Below are 18,154 nucleotides of genomic sequence, written 5' to 3' on the forward strand. Positions count from 1 at the left end.
TATGCTTTCAATGTCTTCTTTTCCCACAAGGAAACTAAATTTCCAGGAAGTTCTGTGACCAAGCCACAGAGCTGACAAGTAAATTAGTCTGTGCTGGACCTAGGATTTCCCTTGTTCTTCCACCTCTGTCCCCAGCAATTGCTTTGCTGCCTATTCTCAGGGGAAGCGATTGCACTAGCCCTGCATGCTCCCTGGAGAATGACAACTTGAACTGCAAAATCTCAAAGGTTGTGCTTCTTTTGTTCTTCCTCTCATCTAGCTGGTAGGCAGAGAACAATTCTGGTTGAATACTCTATTTATGTTTAATTATGTTTAATCATACTAAGAATCAACCAATGTTAATTATTAAAAAGGGAGAAAATGGACAAAGCATCATGTACAAACATCCTGACTTTAGGCATGAAGCGTCAACACTCATTCAGCTCTGAGCCAGGCAGTTAAACAGCAAACAGTTTTAATAAAGGACAATTAAATAAGTCAGGAAATCCACTAGTCTGTTCTCCAATTTCACTCACCTTGGTGTGGAGGACGATGGGCAGAGGCAGTAAAACCAACACAGTGAGAACCACGAGGAGAAATCGGCGATAAACCATAATGTAACTGAAGAATTTCATTGTTCTGAGCAGGTGGCTTCAATAGTGTCCTCCTCCAAATAAAGCAGATGTTAAATAACCAACTTGGATTAATGTTTTTCCAGCCCGTCACCTTCACTCACTGCCCTATATCGACCAACACAAGTTAAAATTAAATCTCATTTTTTACTGTTTTACTATCACAATTAACACGAAGAGATAAACCCAAGAGTTTTCATGAGAAATCAAAGACCATTTGCTCCTCTGGTTTTTCAAGGAAACCCTGCTTTCTTTGATCACATTCACTGAAATATGGACTGGACAAGCCTAGGAGAAGGCAAAACCATGAAGCTGGTCATTTGTTCACAATAAGGCGCCTCCACCCCTTTTGATGTCCTCTGACTTCCAGAGTCCCTAACTGGAGTAGTTACCACATTGTTGTGGTACCATGAGTGAGTCTCCACAGGCAGCCTCCATGGCCCTTTCTAAGGAAGTATGTTTTTAGTGTGTAAATTGAAATAACAACTAATTTGGAATTTCAGTATATGGCAGTGAAAGGGAAACTTTTTTTAGAGATGGATTTTTAAGGGATTTCTTGGACAATGTATTGCAAAGCCTTCTACAAAATTTATAGCAAATGTCCTTTTTGTTTAAAAGCAAAGTTCTGTGTATTTCTTGGATCCTATTGTCTCTTTCAACAGGAAACAAAAATAACCATAAAGTGTTTTATATAAACCCTCTATTTTAAGACCTTTGAAGGCTTGACTTGATACTGTTGTGCTGATACAGACTTCATAATTATCAGAGAATCTGCATAGAGATGAGTCATTAGGGACATTCAAGTGGTGTGTGTGTATATGTGTGTGTGTGTGTATGGTGTCTCCACATGAGCATGTGGGAAGATGGAGACTCTTCCAACAGTAATATGGAGGATGTATTTTGAAAATCCTCAGGGATAAGGACCCTGGTTTGTTTCACATTGCGTTGTAAATCGATGGTCCAGAAAACCTCAAGTTAGCAACTACTACTTAGCTTTAGATATAAACGAAACACATTCCCAGCCCTACTAGAATTTATAGTCAATTTCTCTTGACATAGATAGCCTTACTCTTATGTAATCTATAGTTAGCTTTTAGGTCTTATTTCTAATTTCATACTAATATAACTCTGCATTCTCTTTCCATCAAGAAAAACAATTCTCTCACCAGTACTCACCATATTACTGTAAATGAGAAAGCATTTTTTCCTGTAAAAAATTTAAATTTCTAAACATCTATTATGGATAATTATTCAGGAAAATCAGAACAGTAAACAGAAAAAAATGTTTCCAAACCAGAAAGTCTTATTATATCTTGAATTTCTTAGATGAAAGGATAATTACAAATGATGTTAGTAATAAATGGTGAGTGACAATAGGTAACAATAGTATATAGTGTTAAAATTAATTTATGAACTGATTTACTCAAACCAGTTGTAGTACTTATTTTTTTTCCATTAACACCCTGTACAGTTCTATAGTTCATTGCATGCTTTTTTTTTAAACTACTACTTTTTGAAGAAACCATTTTTGCTCTCAGATTTCCTTCAGCTACCTGGTGAGATGATTTGAGTCTCACTTTTTCATTTTAGAGGATTTTACTTTGTGAGATGACACCGAAAAATGAAAAGGCATTTGTGTGACATTTAAAGGAAATGAGAACCTATGTGTAGGGAACTGGAACCAGACAGAGGCTAAGGGAAAAGCACTTGACATTTGTCAGTCCCTCCTTTCTGTACCCTATTTTCTTTCTTCAGGTCCTCATTTCTCACCAGAGGAAGGCTCCAGAACCCTGTTCTTATGGTCTCGGCTCTAGCCAGCTGAATCTGCTATGGGTATTCATTATTAAAAAATGCCCTCACCTTCTCCTTACCTTCAGCCAACCTCTTATTCCTCAGTGGTTTTCTCTTCACTGTCACCGAGAGAAAAAATCTAATAAAATAATTTGCACTAAACATGAATGACTTATGTGAGCTGAATGTCTCTGCAAGAGTCACTGGGGAATGAAACTCTAAGGGAGACTTCGGGGTCCCTTGGATACATATCTTAAGGTACCCTTCAAATCACATCACGCTTTAACTAGTTCCATGCCTAGAACAAATTAGTCACAGTTGTGAAATTTCACCTCTTTGTACAGAAAATCATAAATCTTACATCATAATTGTGTTACGTTTTATCTAAACTGAATCACACCATTACAGAATCATGAATCAGTTCATTTAAAACATGATTTTCACAAAAACATGTTTTTCTCCCAACATTCATTTGTTCTTAAGCTTCGACTAGCCCTTTATTAAAAAACATGTTTACCAAAAAAATCACAAATATTGTTCATTCATTCATTGTTATAGTTACCTCCTATGTCCCAGAGAGTTTACATTTAGTACCTCATTTAATCTCCAAAACTTGATACAAGTTATATATATGTAGTGTTATTATTATTTATATTTTATAGATTTGAAAACTAACATTCAAAGAGGTAAAGTAAAATATCCCAGGTACTAAATGGTAAAACCATTCATCTGAATCCAGTTCTTTCTGGCACCTAAGGCAATGCTTCTTGTACTACGTTTGAGGTCTACCATCATGAACAATCATTTGGCACTAAGCACTAAATCTTCAAGTCTAGAATTTGTATGGAGATACCTGGTTTGGTTAGTTTAGGGACTATAGTTCTGAGGTTTGCCACTGAGCCCTCTGGATGGTTGTAAATTACGTGAAACTCAGGTTCAAGCACAGAGGAAATGAAGGGTTTCTTATTGGTAGTAAAGAAGTTAGATTGTCCAAGATGCTTGAGTGGTCTAACCAACTGAGGGGAGTGGAAACTAGTTTTTATCCAGTTGTCTCACATGCGTATCTCAGGCCTACTTTCTGGTTATCTCTTTCTTAGGCTTATGTTTATAATGTTAACTCCCAAATTTGTGTTCTTCAAGCCTTTCCTTCTTCCAAGAATATGGTTTCATCTCTGTTTTAAATGCTACCCATTGTTGAAGTTTGACCTTGTAGATTCATCTCAAAACCATCCTAACAATCCCAGTGCTTGCCCAAATCCCCGATCCTTGAGTTTCCATGCACACACCCAGGGTGGTCCTTGAGTCAACTGTATTCAAATAGTATCAGGTGCTTGACAAAAATGCAGATTCTCTGCCCTTTTGGATCTAAATGTGACTTTGAAACCATGTTTTGTTGTCACGCTGTGTAATTTTTAACGCACAGTAAAGTTTGAAAATCATAGATAATATCTGTAAGACACATTGTGGCCTATGAGTAGACTGATGTTATTTACTATTTTAATAATGCATGTAAATCTTACATCTTCTGTAAGATTGTTAATTATTTGAGTACAAGGAAGTACAGACTACTTCCTTTGCATCACTTATATCCCTAGTAAAGTGTTGGGTACAAGTAAATACTCAAAGAATACTTTCTCCAAACTTACCTATGAGTATAGATAAATGGAAACCAATTAGCTTCCTTGTTTATATAGTATGGTTTACTCAAGCAGTTTGTCAGTAGAGTATATAGATTTGCATTGAGATATGGCTTTTCAATGGAAAATATTTGCCCCATTGCAAATATACCCATACATATAAACACTTAGATGAAAAGGTGTACATACTCAGTATACACTTTTACTATGCTGGTGAAAACAGCCAGGTGCATTTGTATATAAAAAGACAGTGCGTTTGCTTCAATTATGTGTTTCTATTTTCACTCTTAGGGTTTTTAGAGTTCAAAGTGCATACCAGGTTTATTCAATTGCTATTGTTGAGATTATTGGCCAAAAAATGTAAGCCAGATTTTCTCCCAACATTCATTTGTTCTTAAGCTTTGACTAGCCCTTAATGCAAAAACCCACTCACAGTGTACCCTTAATTATATACTCTGGTTACCTTCATAAATTGCATAACTTACAAGCACTGCGCTGTGAAGGGTATACTCTTTGAGTATATGAGCTGAATCCTCAAACATTTTAAATACTGTTAAAACTAAGATGATCTTTTTTCCTGAGTAGCATCCTGTAGTCATTTACATTAGCACTTTTCAGAGTTTCATTTCTTTTTCTGCTCACGTCTCTATTCCTTAAGATGTTGAGTCTTCTTGATGAAAGAAAAGCATGTAGATTATGTATATAGTAAAATTTCCAGGCTGATGTCAATTAACTATATTAGTTTTTACTTTCATTTCCTAAGATAAAGGATAAAATAATTAGCTGGGGTAGAATAATCTACCCTAGAGACTGTATATTTATACACAAGTCCCTAAAACTTAAATTAACATCATTTATTATTAACCAAAATTTCAATAATTATTATTCCAGTGTAATGAAATAAATGACTGACTGAATAGATGAAGATTGAACTGTGTCCTACAAGGTGAAGACCTGAATGCTCATGAACTGAAAAGGAAAGCAAATTCCTAAACAGGAAGACCTCCTTCTAGCAATAACAGCACCTGCCAGAATATGTCAGCTCTGAAGCCAAGACACCACTGGCCACACCCTCCATCAGGGTGGGGAGGAATAATTTTCTCTTGGCCGAGCCTTACCATATTTTAATCTTGGGTTCTCTGGGAAGTGAAAGAGGAAAATTCAAGGAGCTAGGAATGTAGAGAAGGGAAGAGAAAGGACATTCCAGGACACTTAACATACTATTAGAAAAGGGAAGTTGAGTAAAACTACTCTCAAATGTCTAGAACACTGTTTGCTCCACTCCTCTTCCTGCTTGTGTCCCCCTCCCCTGCACAGCCACCTGGTGTCACAGTCATGTCTTGACACAGGCAACTGTATTGTAATCCTTTTGAAAATGTTTAGCATATTCAGAGATGAATCCAGGACCCCTGGATATGGCATTTATTACATCAGTACTTGGGTGATGACTGCTGTGATTCTAGGACTCTTAGAAATGGAAATCCATAGAAATGGATCATGGAGAAATACCCTATAATCCCAGCTGATCCAAGTGTCCACTCCTCCTGTCAAATCAGAAGGCTTCCATGGAACTCAGACTAGCCAGTCAGAAACTGCTTTTGACTATAGCTAGAAAAAAACAAGTTTAAAGAAATTAATGAAGGAAACGTTTTCCCCTGGTCATCTCCATTCTGCTACAAATTCACTGTTGCTCATGGCCAAATGTGTTCATTTTTCTCTTTCAGAAAAAAAAAAAAAACCCTAATATTTCCCCTGCCATTTTCACCACCAAAAATATTGTCTCTTTGGAACATCTCCCGTCCCTGATAACAATGAAGAGATAAAGTGTTAACATAATTCTTATGGTGAACTTATTTTAAGTGTAATAAATGACATTGACACAATCCAGCTTCCTGTCAGGCTGACCCATCTTTGGAAATTTTTTTTACCTAAGCATAGACTAGCTGACAATATGTTATTAACATGAATATAGGAAGTTAGCCAGGCTGCCCTCTCACAGTAATTTTCTGTTGGCATAGCTACAGCATTCACTGTTCTTCACCACTTGGCTTCTTTTATTATATGCGGTTGGTGGCTTTTGGTTCAAACTGGTTGCTTATGAAGAAAATTCAGTATTTAAAGAAAATGTGTGCCTTACAACCTCACGAAGAAACATACCAACACTTATTCTGACGAGTCCTTTATACTTACATTTTTATCCATTTTCCTTATCGTTGATTCTAAAAGATACATTTTTCAGAACAATATTTTCTTCTCAACTTTTATCATTGTACATTAAACCACATTAATTGGCAGATAGGCCATGAGGACAGAGCTTGATTTATACTTTTGTCCCAGATAAACAAATGATAGTAGTGAATAATTTGATCTCCAGGAGGTTTTAAAAGAAATGAGGTTAATAAAATGGACCCAAATACAGATTTTTCTAGTGAGTGAATTGATATGAATAAAATACTGTGCCTCCACAAGGGAAAGACAGCCTATTCACAGCAAATAACTCCAAGTGACTTAGTAGAGCATAAGGCAAACGCAATTGGAGGCAATTAATTGTGAATGCTCTGTTATTTTGCATAACAATCTCCATTTTCATAGTCCCTAAAATAATTACAAGTTCTCATGGCAAGAGTCTTGGCCTCGTGTGACTTTCTGAAAACCACAGTAACTTTGGTTTGAAAAATTGATCTAGGCCTCCATGTAATATCCATGTCAAAGAGCCCATTTTTTCTCAATACCTTTACTGATGGACGACTCATTTCTCCTCATTTCATATTTAAATACCTCCTTTCCTCTCTGTTAGACTTACTTTCTGTCTGCCATTGAGACAAAATTTGTCTTCTTGTGGCTTCATCTACTGTTTTAATTCTGCTTCTTGGGACCATGAGAGGGAGAACTTGAACTTCTCTTCCATGTGTCTTTATATACTTGAAGTCCTCCCATTTCCATTTGCTTCAACTACTCCTCATATCTCAAATGTTAAATCTCTTCACTATCCTGAGCACTCATCTCTCTGACTCTGGCTGAGTTCCTGAGTTGAATGTTCTATTTCAGATTCTGTTTGGCAGCAAAAAGCAGGAGTACACTGACACCTCCTTGGTTCTGGACATGATTCTCATAGCAATGCAGGCAAAATTGCATGAGTTTTTTTACATTGCAGAAACATATTGAGCTTATTATCCAATAAACATTCAAAAATATTTTTTTTATGTATTAAAGCTAAGTAATCTCTACATTGTCATAATGATAAATATGGCACATTTTTCTTGTTTTCATCTTGTTAGGTTTGTACATATGCTTTGAATTGCCATGACTTATTTATCACATGTATGCTATGCACATATTTAGTAATAGTGTCCTCTACATTTTAATCTAAAATCATTGATATTATACTCAACAGATTCCCTTCTTCAAGTATATTCTTTCAAGTTGAAATCCTTTTACTAGAAAGCTTTTGAGTACTACTATTAACTTGTGTGAACCCAGAAAAGTCTGATACAGGTCTCAGTTAATTTAGAAAGTTTATTTTGTCAAGGTTGAAGATGTGCCTGTGACACAGCCTCAGGAAGTCGTGATGACATGTACCCAAGGTGGTCAATGCACAGCTTGGTTGTATGCATTTTAGGGAGACATGGGACATCAATCAATATATGTAAGAAGGACATTGGTTCAATCTGGAAAGGCTAGACAACTTGAAGCAAAGGCAGGAAGACACTAAGCAGGGACAGAGCTTCCAGGTCACAGATAGGTGAGACACAAACTCACATTCTTTTGAGTTTCTGACTACCCTTTCCAAAGGAGGCAATCAGATATGCATCTATCTCAGTAGAGGCATCAAACAGAGGGATAACTTGGAATAGAATGGGAGGCAGGTTTGCCCTAAGCAATTTCCAGCTTCAGTTCTCCTTAGTGATTTTAGGCGCCCAAGATATTTTCCTTTCACACTTGAGTCTATACAATTGTCTCCTTTCAGTAGTCCATTCTAGAATCTGCCCCAAGATTGACATCTAACTCACTGATATAGAGTTAATAGTAATAATGCTTATGTTGTTGACTGTCAAGATGCTATTTACCCATCTCCTGTCTTGGAGCACAAAACCACATTTCCAATAAAATAAACCTTCCAGAAGTTTGGGTTATTCAGCTGATTGTACAAAGCCTTCTACTCCTTGACTAGCATAAATACTAAAAAGGATATAAAGTTTTTTAAGGCATAAATTACTTTTGGCTTCACCAACCAATTCCTCCTCTATACTTTGAAATATGCATTTGTCTGAGTAAGAAGAATTAGCAATTATACTTACTGTATTATTGATTTCTCCAAAGAAAGAAGAATTATCCTTCAATAATTTATTCAAAAATTAGAACTATATTTTCCAGAAAGGAAATGACATCAGAACCAAACATGGGTGAATGCATGTATGATTCCATAATCAGACACTCAACAAAACACATATGGAGTTAGTGTGACCATAGTAGTATTGGAAACTACTAATATATTTCCTACCAATCACTCTTCTTCCTCCTATAGGAATGTTATGTTTTGGGCAGACTCACCAACAGCCTTCCAGGGGTCTCAGTAGAGGCTGCTGAGAAAAGAAGGAGTGTGGATTTGGAAGGACTAAGGCTGAGACAATGAATTAATTTCAGACTCTTTGAGAAAAAGGCAACATCTAAAATTATAAAGACCTAAGAAAGAAAAAATCAAATGATGAATGGCTAGCATTCTGTATCTGTCATATTATTGATTTCCAACAACACTCTCATGTTTATAGATGAGGCTTCAAGAGATTAAGTACCTTGCTTGAGTTCACTCACTCAAAGTCCAGATTCAGATCTATTTGACTCCAAAGCTAGTGTTCTTTCTCTAACTCTACTATTTCTGGCTTCATATATGCACCATAATTTGTTGCCAACTAATGAGGAGGACACAGAGCATAAGACTCCAGAAGTGAGGATATTTAAAGTCAGAGGGGCTAGAGAGACTTCCAAGAAGCTTGTCTTGTGGTATATTTCTGGTCAGAATGTGAGACAGAGGGTGCAGACACTGAGAGAAGGAAGCTATGTAGAGGTACTGCTCCCTAGATGATTGTACTAGAGTCAAGCAGCTGTCCTGACCAGTGGGTATTCTGTTCTTGGATCAGGAACGGAGTCTAGGGTACAAATGCATTAATTTAGAAAACTTGGCAGAGAAGGGGGTAGAGGGCAGTTTAGTGGCCATGGAAGGGCCGGGTAGTGATCTCAAGGACCAGGACATCAGTTTCATCACTAGGGTGGCAAACTGTGCTAGTTTACCCAGGACTGTGAATTTTCTGGGACACCGGACTTTCAGTGTTAAAATTAGGAAAGTCCTAGGCAAACTGGAATATATGATTGGTCATAGCACCAAGAAGGTACCCAGCCCCCATCAATCAGAGATGTGGACATTACATTGGTTCTTTCCTCTCGCTCACACCCCTCCCTCCTTCCATCCTTAAGGGCTCTCGATTTTACTTGCCTTTGAATGTCTGTCATCTCCTTCATCCCCATGACCACTGTTTTTGTTCAGGTTCTCATCATCTCTCACTATTTCCAGGGTCTCCTAACTGGTCTCTGTATCCATTCCTGACAACTTCCACAATGCTGAATGCTCCACAATCCACCAGAGGGCTCTTCCCAAAAGAAACAGAATGTTCAGACATGTCAAGAGCTCTCCACTTGGGAAAGGAGAGAGTCCAGTCTTCCTACATAATTTAAAAGACCCTACAGACTCTAATGCCAGCCTATATCATCAGCCTCTTTCCCTACACCAGCCTGCATCACACTTCATGCTTGTCTATAAAGCACACCCTACCCAAGAAAAACCAAACCAATCCTAAATAAAACATGTGCTCTTACACCTCCAAGCCTCTGTCTTCTGCCTGAGACATTCTTCCAAGCTTTGTCCATGTATGAAATTCCTATTCATCATTCAGAATATTTTGCAATTTCTAGAAATAAATACTAATGAAAATGTCTTTAGGGGAAGTCTTCTCTGTGGCTGGAAAGAATATGTTGATAAACTGCTTGGAGTGGGAAGTGACTTCCAAAAGGCCATGCTGTGTAACAGTTGAATAAGACTTTATGTCAGATAGTATAATCCCTTATCTTGAAAGTGTTAACTTAAAAACCACACAATTTATAAATTCAGAAAGGAGACTTTATTTCTTATAAAGGGTTACAGCCTGCAAGTTGGCCATTCTTACAGGCTAAGAAGCATAACCTCCAGTCAAAGCCATTAGCAGGCACTTCAAGGGAGGGAAGGGTGGAACAGGGATTTATGTTGAATATCTTGGCCAAGTATACATATTCAACAGGTTACAGGAGGAGTTATGAATATTCATGAAGGTGGTCCTAATGCATATATATTGAATAAACGTTACATAGGACCCATTAGAAGACTTAACATTTAAATGTATAAAAGTATGCCCTATAGATCAAAAGACGAAGTAGAGACTTGAAGGCACTCAAGTGTGTAAACTGGCCAGAACCAGTCCTTGGTTTGCTGTCTCTTATCATGGGAAAGTTGCAGGAATCAGTACCTTGTTCGATTAAAGCTGTTGTTATGAGCTGTGGAACAAGGGGTCGGTTAGTCATCATCTGGCAGTGAGCTACAATTCTTTCAATATTGCTTATCTCAAGGTCAGTGCTTGTTCAGCTGATAAAGCAAAAGAAAAACCATGTGGCAGTTAGAACACAGTTTATTCTTTAAGTGCAGGGGTTCATGACCTAACCCTTGCATGGCATGACCTTAGGTCATGTTTATGATTTGGTATCTTACTGCCACAAAGAATCATTCTGCCAGTCTTATAATCTCTATTTTAACGTTAATGCTAGTCAGTTGTTGTGTCTAAATTGTAAAAGGGAGTGGGTATAATGAGGTCTGACCTCCTGTCCAGTCATGGCTAGAAACTCAGTATTTAAGGTTTCTCTGGGGTCCCCTTGGCCAAGAGAGGTATCCATTCAGTTGGTTGAGGGGCTTAGGGTTTTATTTTTAGCTTATATTAGGTTGGTGCAAAAATAATTGCGGTCTTTGCCATTAAAAGTAATGGCAAAAATGCAATTACTTTTGCACCAATCTTATAAAAGCAAAATGCCTACGTGTCTACAAGCCATGTGCTATGCACCAGGACTGAGTCTATTTTTTAGCATTTATCCCAATAACAAAAGACGGAACCATATATTTCTCAGAAAATAAAATTTTAATTTAATTTAAAATTTTATATTCACTGTTTATCAACAAATAATCCTGTTTAGAATATCACTAATGATGATTGCCCAAAGGCTGTGGTCCTACCAACATGAACATCAACACCATGAACATCACCTGGGGATCTGTCAGAAATGTAACTCTCAGGCCCCATGAGGTGTATTGAACCAGAAACTTGGAGGAGGGGTCAGGAGGGCGGGATTGCTGGTTTAACAAGCCTTCCAGGTGACTCTAGTTCATTCTAATGTTAGAAAAATCACTGCTCTAGTTAAGGTTTTTAAATGGTCTACCATAATTAAAATCCCCTGTGCAGCTTTGTTAACTATGAAAGAGATTCCTGTGTATGCTGAAGTTTGAGAATCTCTGTTATATTCAAGAATTAAGCCACAGTACTACAGAGCTACTTCCATAGATGGTCTTGCATGACTCTCTTATGAAATAGTTTTTTCTGAATAATTTGACTAATTTTGAAGGATCAGCTCTGAAACTGGAATGCCTGTGTTTGAATTCCACCTTCATCATTTACTGAATGTGGTAGCTGGTGTAAGTCATTTAACTTCTCTGGTATGGTTTGCATCTGTGTCTCCACCTAGAGCTCATCTTGAATTGTAATCCTCATTATCCCCACGTGTTGAAGGAGAAACTCAGTGGGAGGTGATTGGATCATGGGAGTGGTTTTCTCCCTTGCTATTTTGGTGATAGTCAGTTCTTGCAAGAGCTGCTGGTTTTATAAGGGGCTCTTCGCCATTCACTCTTTTCTCTCCTGCCACTTTGTGAAGAAGGTACCTGCTTCCCTTTCTGCGATGATTGTAAGTTTCCTGAGGCCTCCCAGCTATGCAGAACTGTGAGTCAATTAAACCTCTTTTGTTTATAAATTATCCTATCTTGGGTAGTACCTTTATAGCAGTGTGAAAATGAATTAATTAACTGTGTCCAAGTTTTCTTCCCTTCAAATGGAAATAAAAATTGACCTAGTTCACAAGGTTGTTTGAATCTGAGTGGGAAAATACACATAAAGTTTTTAGAATGGTGACTTTCAAAACAGCTATATGGAATAAGACTCTGGGTTTGCTATGTGGATGTTGTTGAGGATTCTGTTCACTCTATTACAAAGTCCCCTCTCTGAAGATCCACAGAGATAAGATTCCCTATATGGCTCCTGGGGGTTTTGCTGGGTACCTTGTGACTCACGACATGGGTGAATTCCCTTCTCAAACTGGCTGCCTGAAGCCGAGAGCTAAGATTTTGTCCATCTCTGTTCATTTGAAGGGTCCTGTGGCCTGCATCTGAGTGCTGATTTCACTTCTGACTTTCTTTCTACCCTTTTTGCCCTTTCCTTTATTCTCCTAACATATTTTTATTTATTCTCCATTGTATGTACCCTTTGAATGCTCTTAGATATTTTTAGGAATATAAGGTAAGAATGTAATTGATTTTATTTAGGCGTTCAATCAGATATCTAGACTACTACAGTGGTGTGATGGATAGTACTGAGTGTCAACTTGACTGGATTGAAGGACACAAAGTATTGATCTTGGGTGTGTCTGTGAAGGTGTCACCAAAAGAGATTAACATTTGAGTCATTGGGTTGGGAAAGGCAGACTCACCCTTAATCTGGGTGAGCACAATCTAATCAGCTGCCAGCACAGCTAGAATGAAAAGCAGGCAGAAAAATGTGAAAAGAGACTGTCCTAGCCTCCTAGCCTACATCTTTCTCCTATGCTTGATGTTTCCTGCCCTCAAACATCGGACTCTAAGTTCTTCAGTTTTGGAACTTGGTCTGGCTCTCGTTGCTCCTCAGCCTGCACATGGCCTGTTGTATCTTGTGATCATGTGAGTTAATAATAATATATAATTATATATATTATAATATAAATATATATTATATATTCTCTATATAATATATTATATATAGAATTATATTATTTATTATATATAGAATTATATATATTCCATTAGTTCTTTCCCTCTAGAGAACGCTGACTAATAAAAGTGGTCATTGATATTGACCTTATTAGGAAATCTGAAAAGCTCATTTTTGATAATAGCTCATGTGTACTGGTGTTTCATAGATTCTTGGTGATATGGTTTGGGTCCATATCCTTGCCCAAATCTCACGTCAAATTGTAATCCTCAATGTGGGTTGGAGGTGATTGGATCATGGGGGTGGATTTTGCCTTTGGTGCTATTCTCATGATAATGGGTGAGTTCTTGCAAGATCTGGTTGTTTAAAAGTGTGTGGCGCATCCCCCTCTCTCTCTCCCTCCTGCTCCAGCCATTTAAGCCATACCTGCTTCCCCTTCACCTTCCACCATGATTGAAAGTTTCCTGAGCCCTCCTCAGTCATGCTACCTGTACAGCCTGCAGAACCATGAGCCTTTTTTTTTTTTTTTTTTTGTAAATAAGTTACACAGTCTCAGGTATTTCTTTATAGCAGTGCCAGAACTGATGAATACAACTGGGTATTTTGTATTGTAGACATTACTTCATTGACTCTTTGAACCATAGGAATGGGTGGTTTCTCCAAGCCATGAAGCCTAGCTTTTAGAATTTGGGGTAGGTTTAAAGCTTCTCCCAAAATTATTGGAGTGTTCTGAGATCTCTTCTTTCCGATTCCCAAACTGGTGTTTCTTCTATTTTTCCACACCTGACACAGATTTTAAACCTTTTTCAGGTGACCTTCCCAACAGCTAGACACACCTGCTCTGAGGTCCTCCTTTCTTGACTGTTACCCTCAGTATGACATTCACTTTAACAACTTTGACATACATAGGGAAAAGGAAGAGAGGACATTTTCTTTGTTTATATCTATGATGGAAGGTGGTATGGTTTGGCTGTGTTCCCATCCAAATCTCATCTTGAATTCCCCTACATGTTGTGGAAGGGACCTGGTAGGAGGTAATTGAATCATGGGGGCAGGTCTTTCCCATGCTATTCTTATGATAGCAAATAAGTCACAAGATCTGATGGCTTTAAAAAGGGGAATTTCCTTACACAAGTTTTCTCTCCTTTCACCGTCCACCATGATTGTGAGGCCTCCCTAGCCATGTGGAACTGTAAGTTAATTAAACCTCTTTCTTTTATAAATTGCCCAGTCTTGGGTATGTCTTTATCAGAAGCGTGAAAATGCACTAATACAGTAAATTGGTACAAGGAGTGGGGTACTGCTGAAAACATACCCAAAAATATGGAAGTGATTTTGGAACTGGGTAACAGGAAGAGGTTGGAACGGCTTGGAGGGCTCAGAAGAAGACAGGAAAATGTGGGAATGTTTGGAGCTCCCTAGAGACTTGTTGAATGATTTTAACCAAAACGCTGATAATGATATGGATAATGAAATCCAGGCTGAGGTGGTCTAAGATGGAGATGAGAAACTTGTTGGAAAGTGGAGCAAAGGTGACTCTTGTTATGTTTTAGCAGAGACTGGTGGGATATTGCCCCTGCCTGAGAGATCTGTGGAACTTTGAACTTGAGATAGATGATTAGGGTATCTGGCAGAAGAAATTTCTAAGCAGCAAAGCATTCAAGAGATGACTTGAAGCTGTTAAAGACATTCAGTTTTAAAAGGGCACAGCATAAAATTTGAAAAATTTACAGCCTGTCAGTGCAATAGAAAAGAAAATCCCATTTTCTGAGTTCAAGCCAGCTACAGAAATTTGATTAAGTAATGAGAAGCTGAATGTTAATCCCCAAGACAATGGGGAGAATATCTTCAGAGCATGTCAGAGGTCTTCACAGAAGCCCTTCCCTTCACAGGCCTAGAAGGAAAACAATGGTTTCACAGACTGGGGCCAGGGTCCCCATGCTGTGTGCAGCCTAAGGACTTGGTGTCCTGCATCCCAGGCCAATGTAGACCTTAGGCTGTGGTTTCAAAAGGTACAAGCCCCAAGCTTTGGCAGCTTTCACATGGTGGTAATGAGCCTGTGAGGGAACAGAAGTCAAGAACTGGGGTTTGGGAACCCCTACTTAGATTTCAGAGAATGTATGAAAATGCCTGGATGCCCAGGCAGAAGTTTGCTGCAGGGGCAGGGCCCTCAAGAAGAACCTCTGCTAGGCAAGCGAGGAAAGGAAATGTGGGGTTGGGGACCCCACACAGTTTCTACTGGGGTACCACCTAGTGGAGCTGTGAGAAGACAGTCACCATCTTCTAGACCCCAGAATGGTAGATCCACCAAGAGCTTGCACCGCATGCCTGGAAAAGCCGCAGACATTCAACATCAGCCTGTGAAACTCAGGAGCAGGGCTGCACCCTGCATGGCCACAGCAGCCTTGCTGCCCAAGGCCATGGTAGCTTACTTACCTCTAGCATCATTGTGACATGTATGTAAGACATGGAGTCAAAGGAAATCATTTTGGAGCTTTAAGATTTGACTGCCCTGCTGGATTTCAGACTTGCATGGGCTCTGTAGCCCCTTTGTTTTGGCCAATTTCTCCTATTTGGAACAGCTGTATTTACCCAATGTCTGTATCCCCATTGTATCTAAGAAATAACTAATTTGCTTTTGATTTCACAGGGTCGTAGGCAGAAGGGACTTGCCTTGTCTTGGATGAGACTTTGGACTGTGGACTTTTGAGTTAATGTTGAGATGAGTTAAGACTTTGGCATACTGTTAGGAGGATATGATTGGTTTTGAAATGTGAGGACATGAGGTTTGGGAGGGACCAGGAGTGGAATGATATGGTTTGGCTGTTTCCCCACCCAAAGCTCGTGTTGAATTCCCACATGTTCTGGGAGGGACCTGCTAGCAGGTAATTGAATCATGGTAACAGATCTTTCCCATGCTGTTCTCATGATAGTAAATAAGTCTCATGAGATCTGATGTTCTTTTTTTTAAATGGGAGTTTCCCTCCACAAGTCTTCTCTCTTGCCAGCATCATGTAAGAAGTGCCTTTCACTTTCCGCCATGATGGTGAGGCCGCCCTAGACACATGGAACTGTAAGTTCATTAAACCTTTTTTTTTTTTTTTTTTTTTTTGTAAATTGCCCAGGCTCAGGTAAGTTTTTATCAGCAGCATGAAAATGGACTAAGACAGAAGGACTGTAAAATGTTAGAGAAAATGGAATTTAAAAAGCACCTGCTTACCAATCTGATTCGCAGTTACCTTCTCTGAGACATATATAAAGACAAATTTAAAAAACACACAGTTCAAAACAACTTTGGAAGCCAAGGCCGAATCAACTTTTTCAGAATATGCAAATAATTTTTTATTAAATTCCAATTCTGAAGAAATCTATTGAGCAACTCAAATTCATCTAACTATACCATTGCAGCAGTAAACAGAGCAAACTCGAATGTGTGTAAAAACACTTTTCAGATCTTTCTTTCTATTCTTTTATGTGACAGTGTAGCTGCTAAGCAGTCATAGTGCTTACCCTATCTCCATAATCTGCATTACTCTGTCTCAATCCATTTGAAAGTGACTCTGATAAAACAAGTTGGCAGGGAATAGAGGGACTTTGCCTTGACACACTGCAGTTCTACCAAAAGTCTTACTATCCAAACCATTGTTAAGAAATGTTAGTTGGATTGATTTCCCCCTTTTAAGAAAAGTATAATCCCTGTTTATATCTCTTCCCCCAAATGATAGCACATATTTGAGAGTTACTTTATTTTATTATTAGCTTAATTTAATCTGACATCAGTATTCTCTCCATACCTAAAACATTCATGGCAATTATCTGCTATTCCCCTATTCCACAAGTTCCTTAAAAAATATATAATAAAATAAAAAAAAAACTATTGCTTAATTTTTATCTGTCATTGTGATGTTATGCTCCCTTGGTCGGAAAGCCTGAAAGCCTCATGAAAGTCTGAAAGCCTCTTTTCATCTTAAGCTTGCTCCTTGCTGCCTAGTATCGTTAACTCAGCAAATGTATTCTTATAATAGCTAATAGGCAAACTCTTTCATGTTGGGAGATGCTCTTTAGCTGTTTATTAATTATATAGTTTGGATGTTTTGTCCCCTTTATATCTCATGTTGAAATGTGACCCCCAATGTTGGAAGTGGACCCAGTAGGAGGTGTTTGGATTATGAGAGCAGATGCCTCATAAATGGCTTGGCACTGGTTTCAGGGTAATGAGTGAGTTATCACTCCATGAATTCCCATGAGATATGTTTGTTTGAGAGGGCCTGGCACCTCCTTCCTCTCTATCTTGCTCCCTGTCTTACCACGTGACAAGCTGGCTCCCCTTTGCCTTCTGCCATAATTAGAAGCTTCTTGAGAACCCTATCAGAAGTAAATGCTGACACCATGCTTTTTGTACAGAATGCAGGACAATGAGCCAAATAAACCTCTTTTCTTTATTAATTACCCAGCTTCATATATTTCTTTGTAGCAATGCATTTCTAATCTTTGTGGCTACACTTCTTTAAAAAAATAAAAATAAAAAAATAAAAAACTTAAAAAAATACAAAAGAAGCTACCCGAAGTCAATCCGAGGAAGTAGTCGAAAAATTTGCTGCATCAGACAGTTTTTAGCACAGCCCACTAATAGGACCTTAGGAAATCCAGTCTACATAAGATAAGGGAAACTTTAAGTTAATTTTTACACAGACTTATTCATATTCTTACAAAGCCAGTAGCTTGCTATGACAGATTATCCCGGAAGATGTTTTAATAGACATCGAGTTAAACCATTTCCTAGAATTGAGTTCATTGCCAAATATTTTGTCTAATTTCCTGGGAGTTACGTCTTTGTTTGAGAATGTGCACTTTGAACTTGGGCAAAAGACATAATTAATCAAGACTAACTTGGAAGTAAGAAAAATTGAGGCAGAAGTAAAACTACTCTGATAAGGGGGCCAGGACAATTCAGTGGGGGAAAGAATAGTCTTTTCAACAAATTGGACTGGGACAACTGGATATTCACATGAAAGCAATGAAGTGGAAC

General features: G+C 38.3%; 1 protein-coding gene across 1 annotated transcript in view; it reads right to left on the minus strand.

Annotated features, from left to right (window-relative positions):
* SLC13A1 (solute carrier family 13 member 1) overlaps positions 1-657 on the minus strand; it is a 91,196-nt gene extending 90,539 nt beyond the window's left edge. The window contains exon 1 of the mRNA XM_025380218.1: positions 516-657. Within this exon, the coding sequence (XP_025236003.1) occupies positions 516-614 (99 nt within the window). The 5' untranslated portion in view covers positions 615-657. The remainder of the gene's footprint in view (positions 1-515) is intronic.
* Positions 658-18,154: the final 17,497 nt, after the last annotated feature.

The sequence above is a fragment of the Theropithecus gelada genome, chromosome 3 (genome assembly GCF_003255815.1).
Source record: "Theropithecus gelada isolate Dixy chromosome 3, Tgel_1.0, whole genome shotgun sequence".
Taxonomy (NCBI): Eukaryota; Metazoa; Chordata; class Mammalia; order Primates; family Cercopithecidae; genus Theropithecus; species Theropithecus gelada.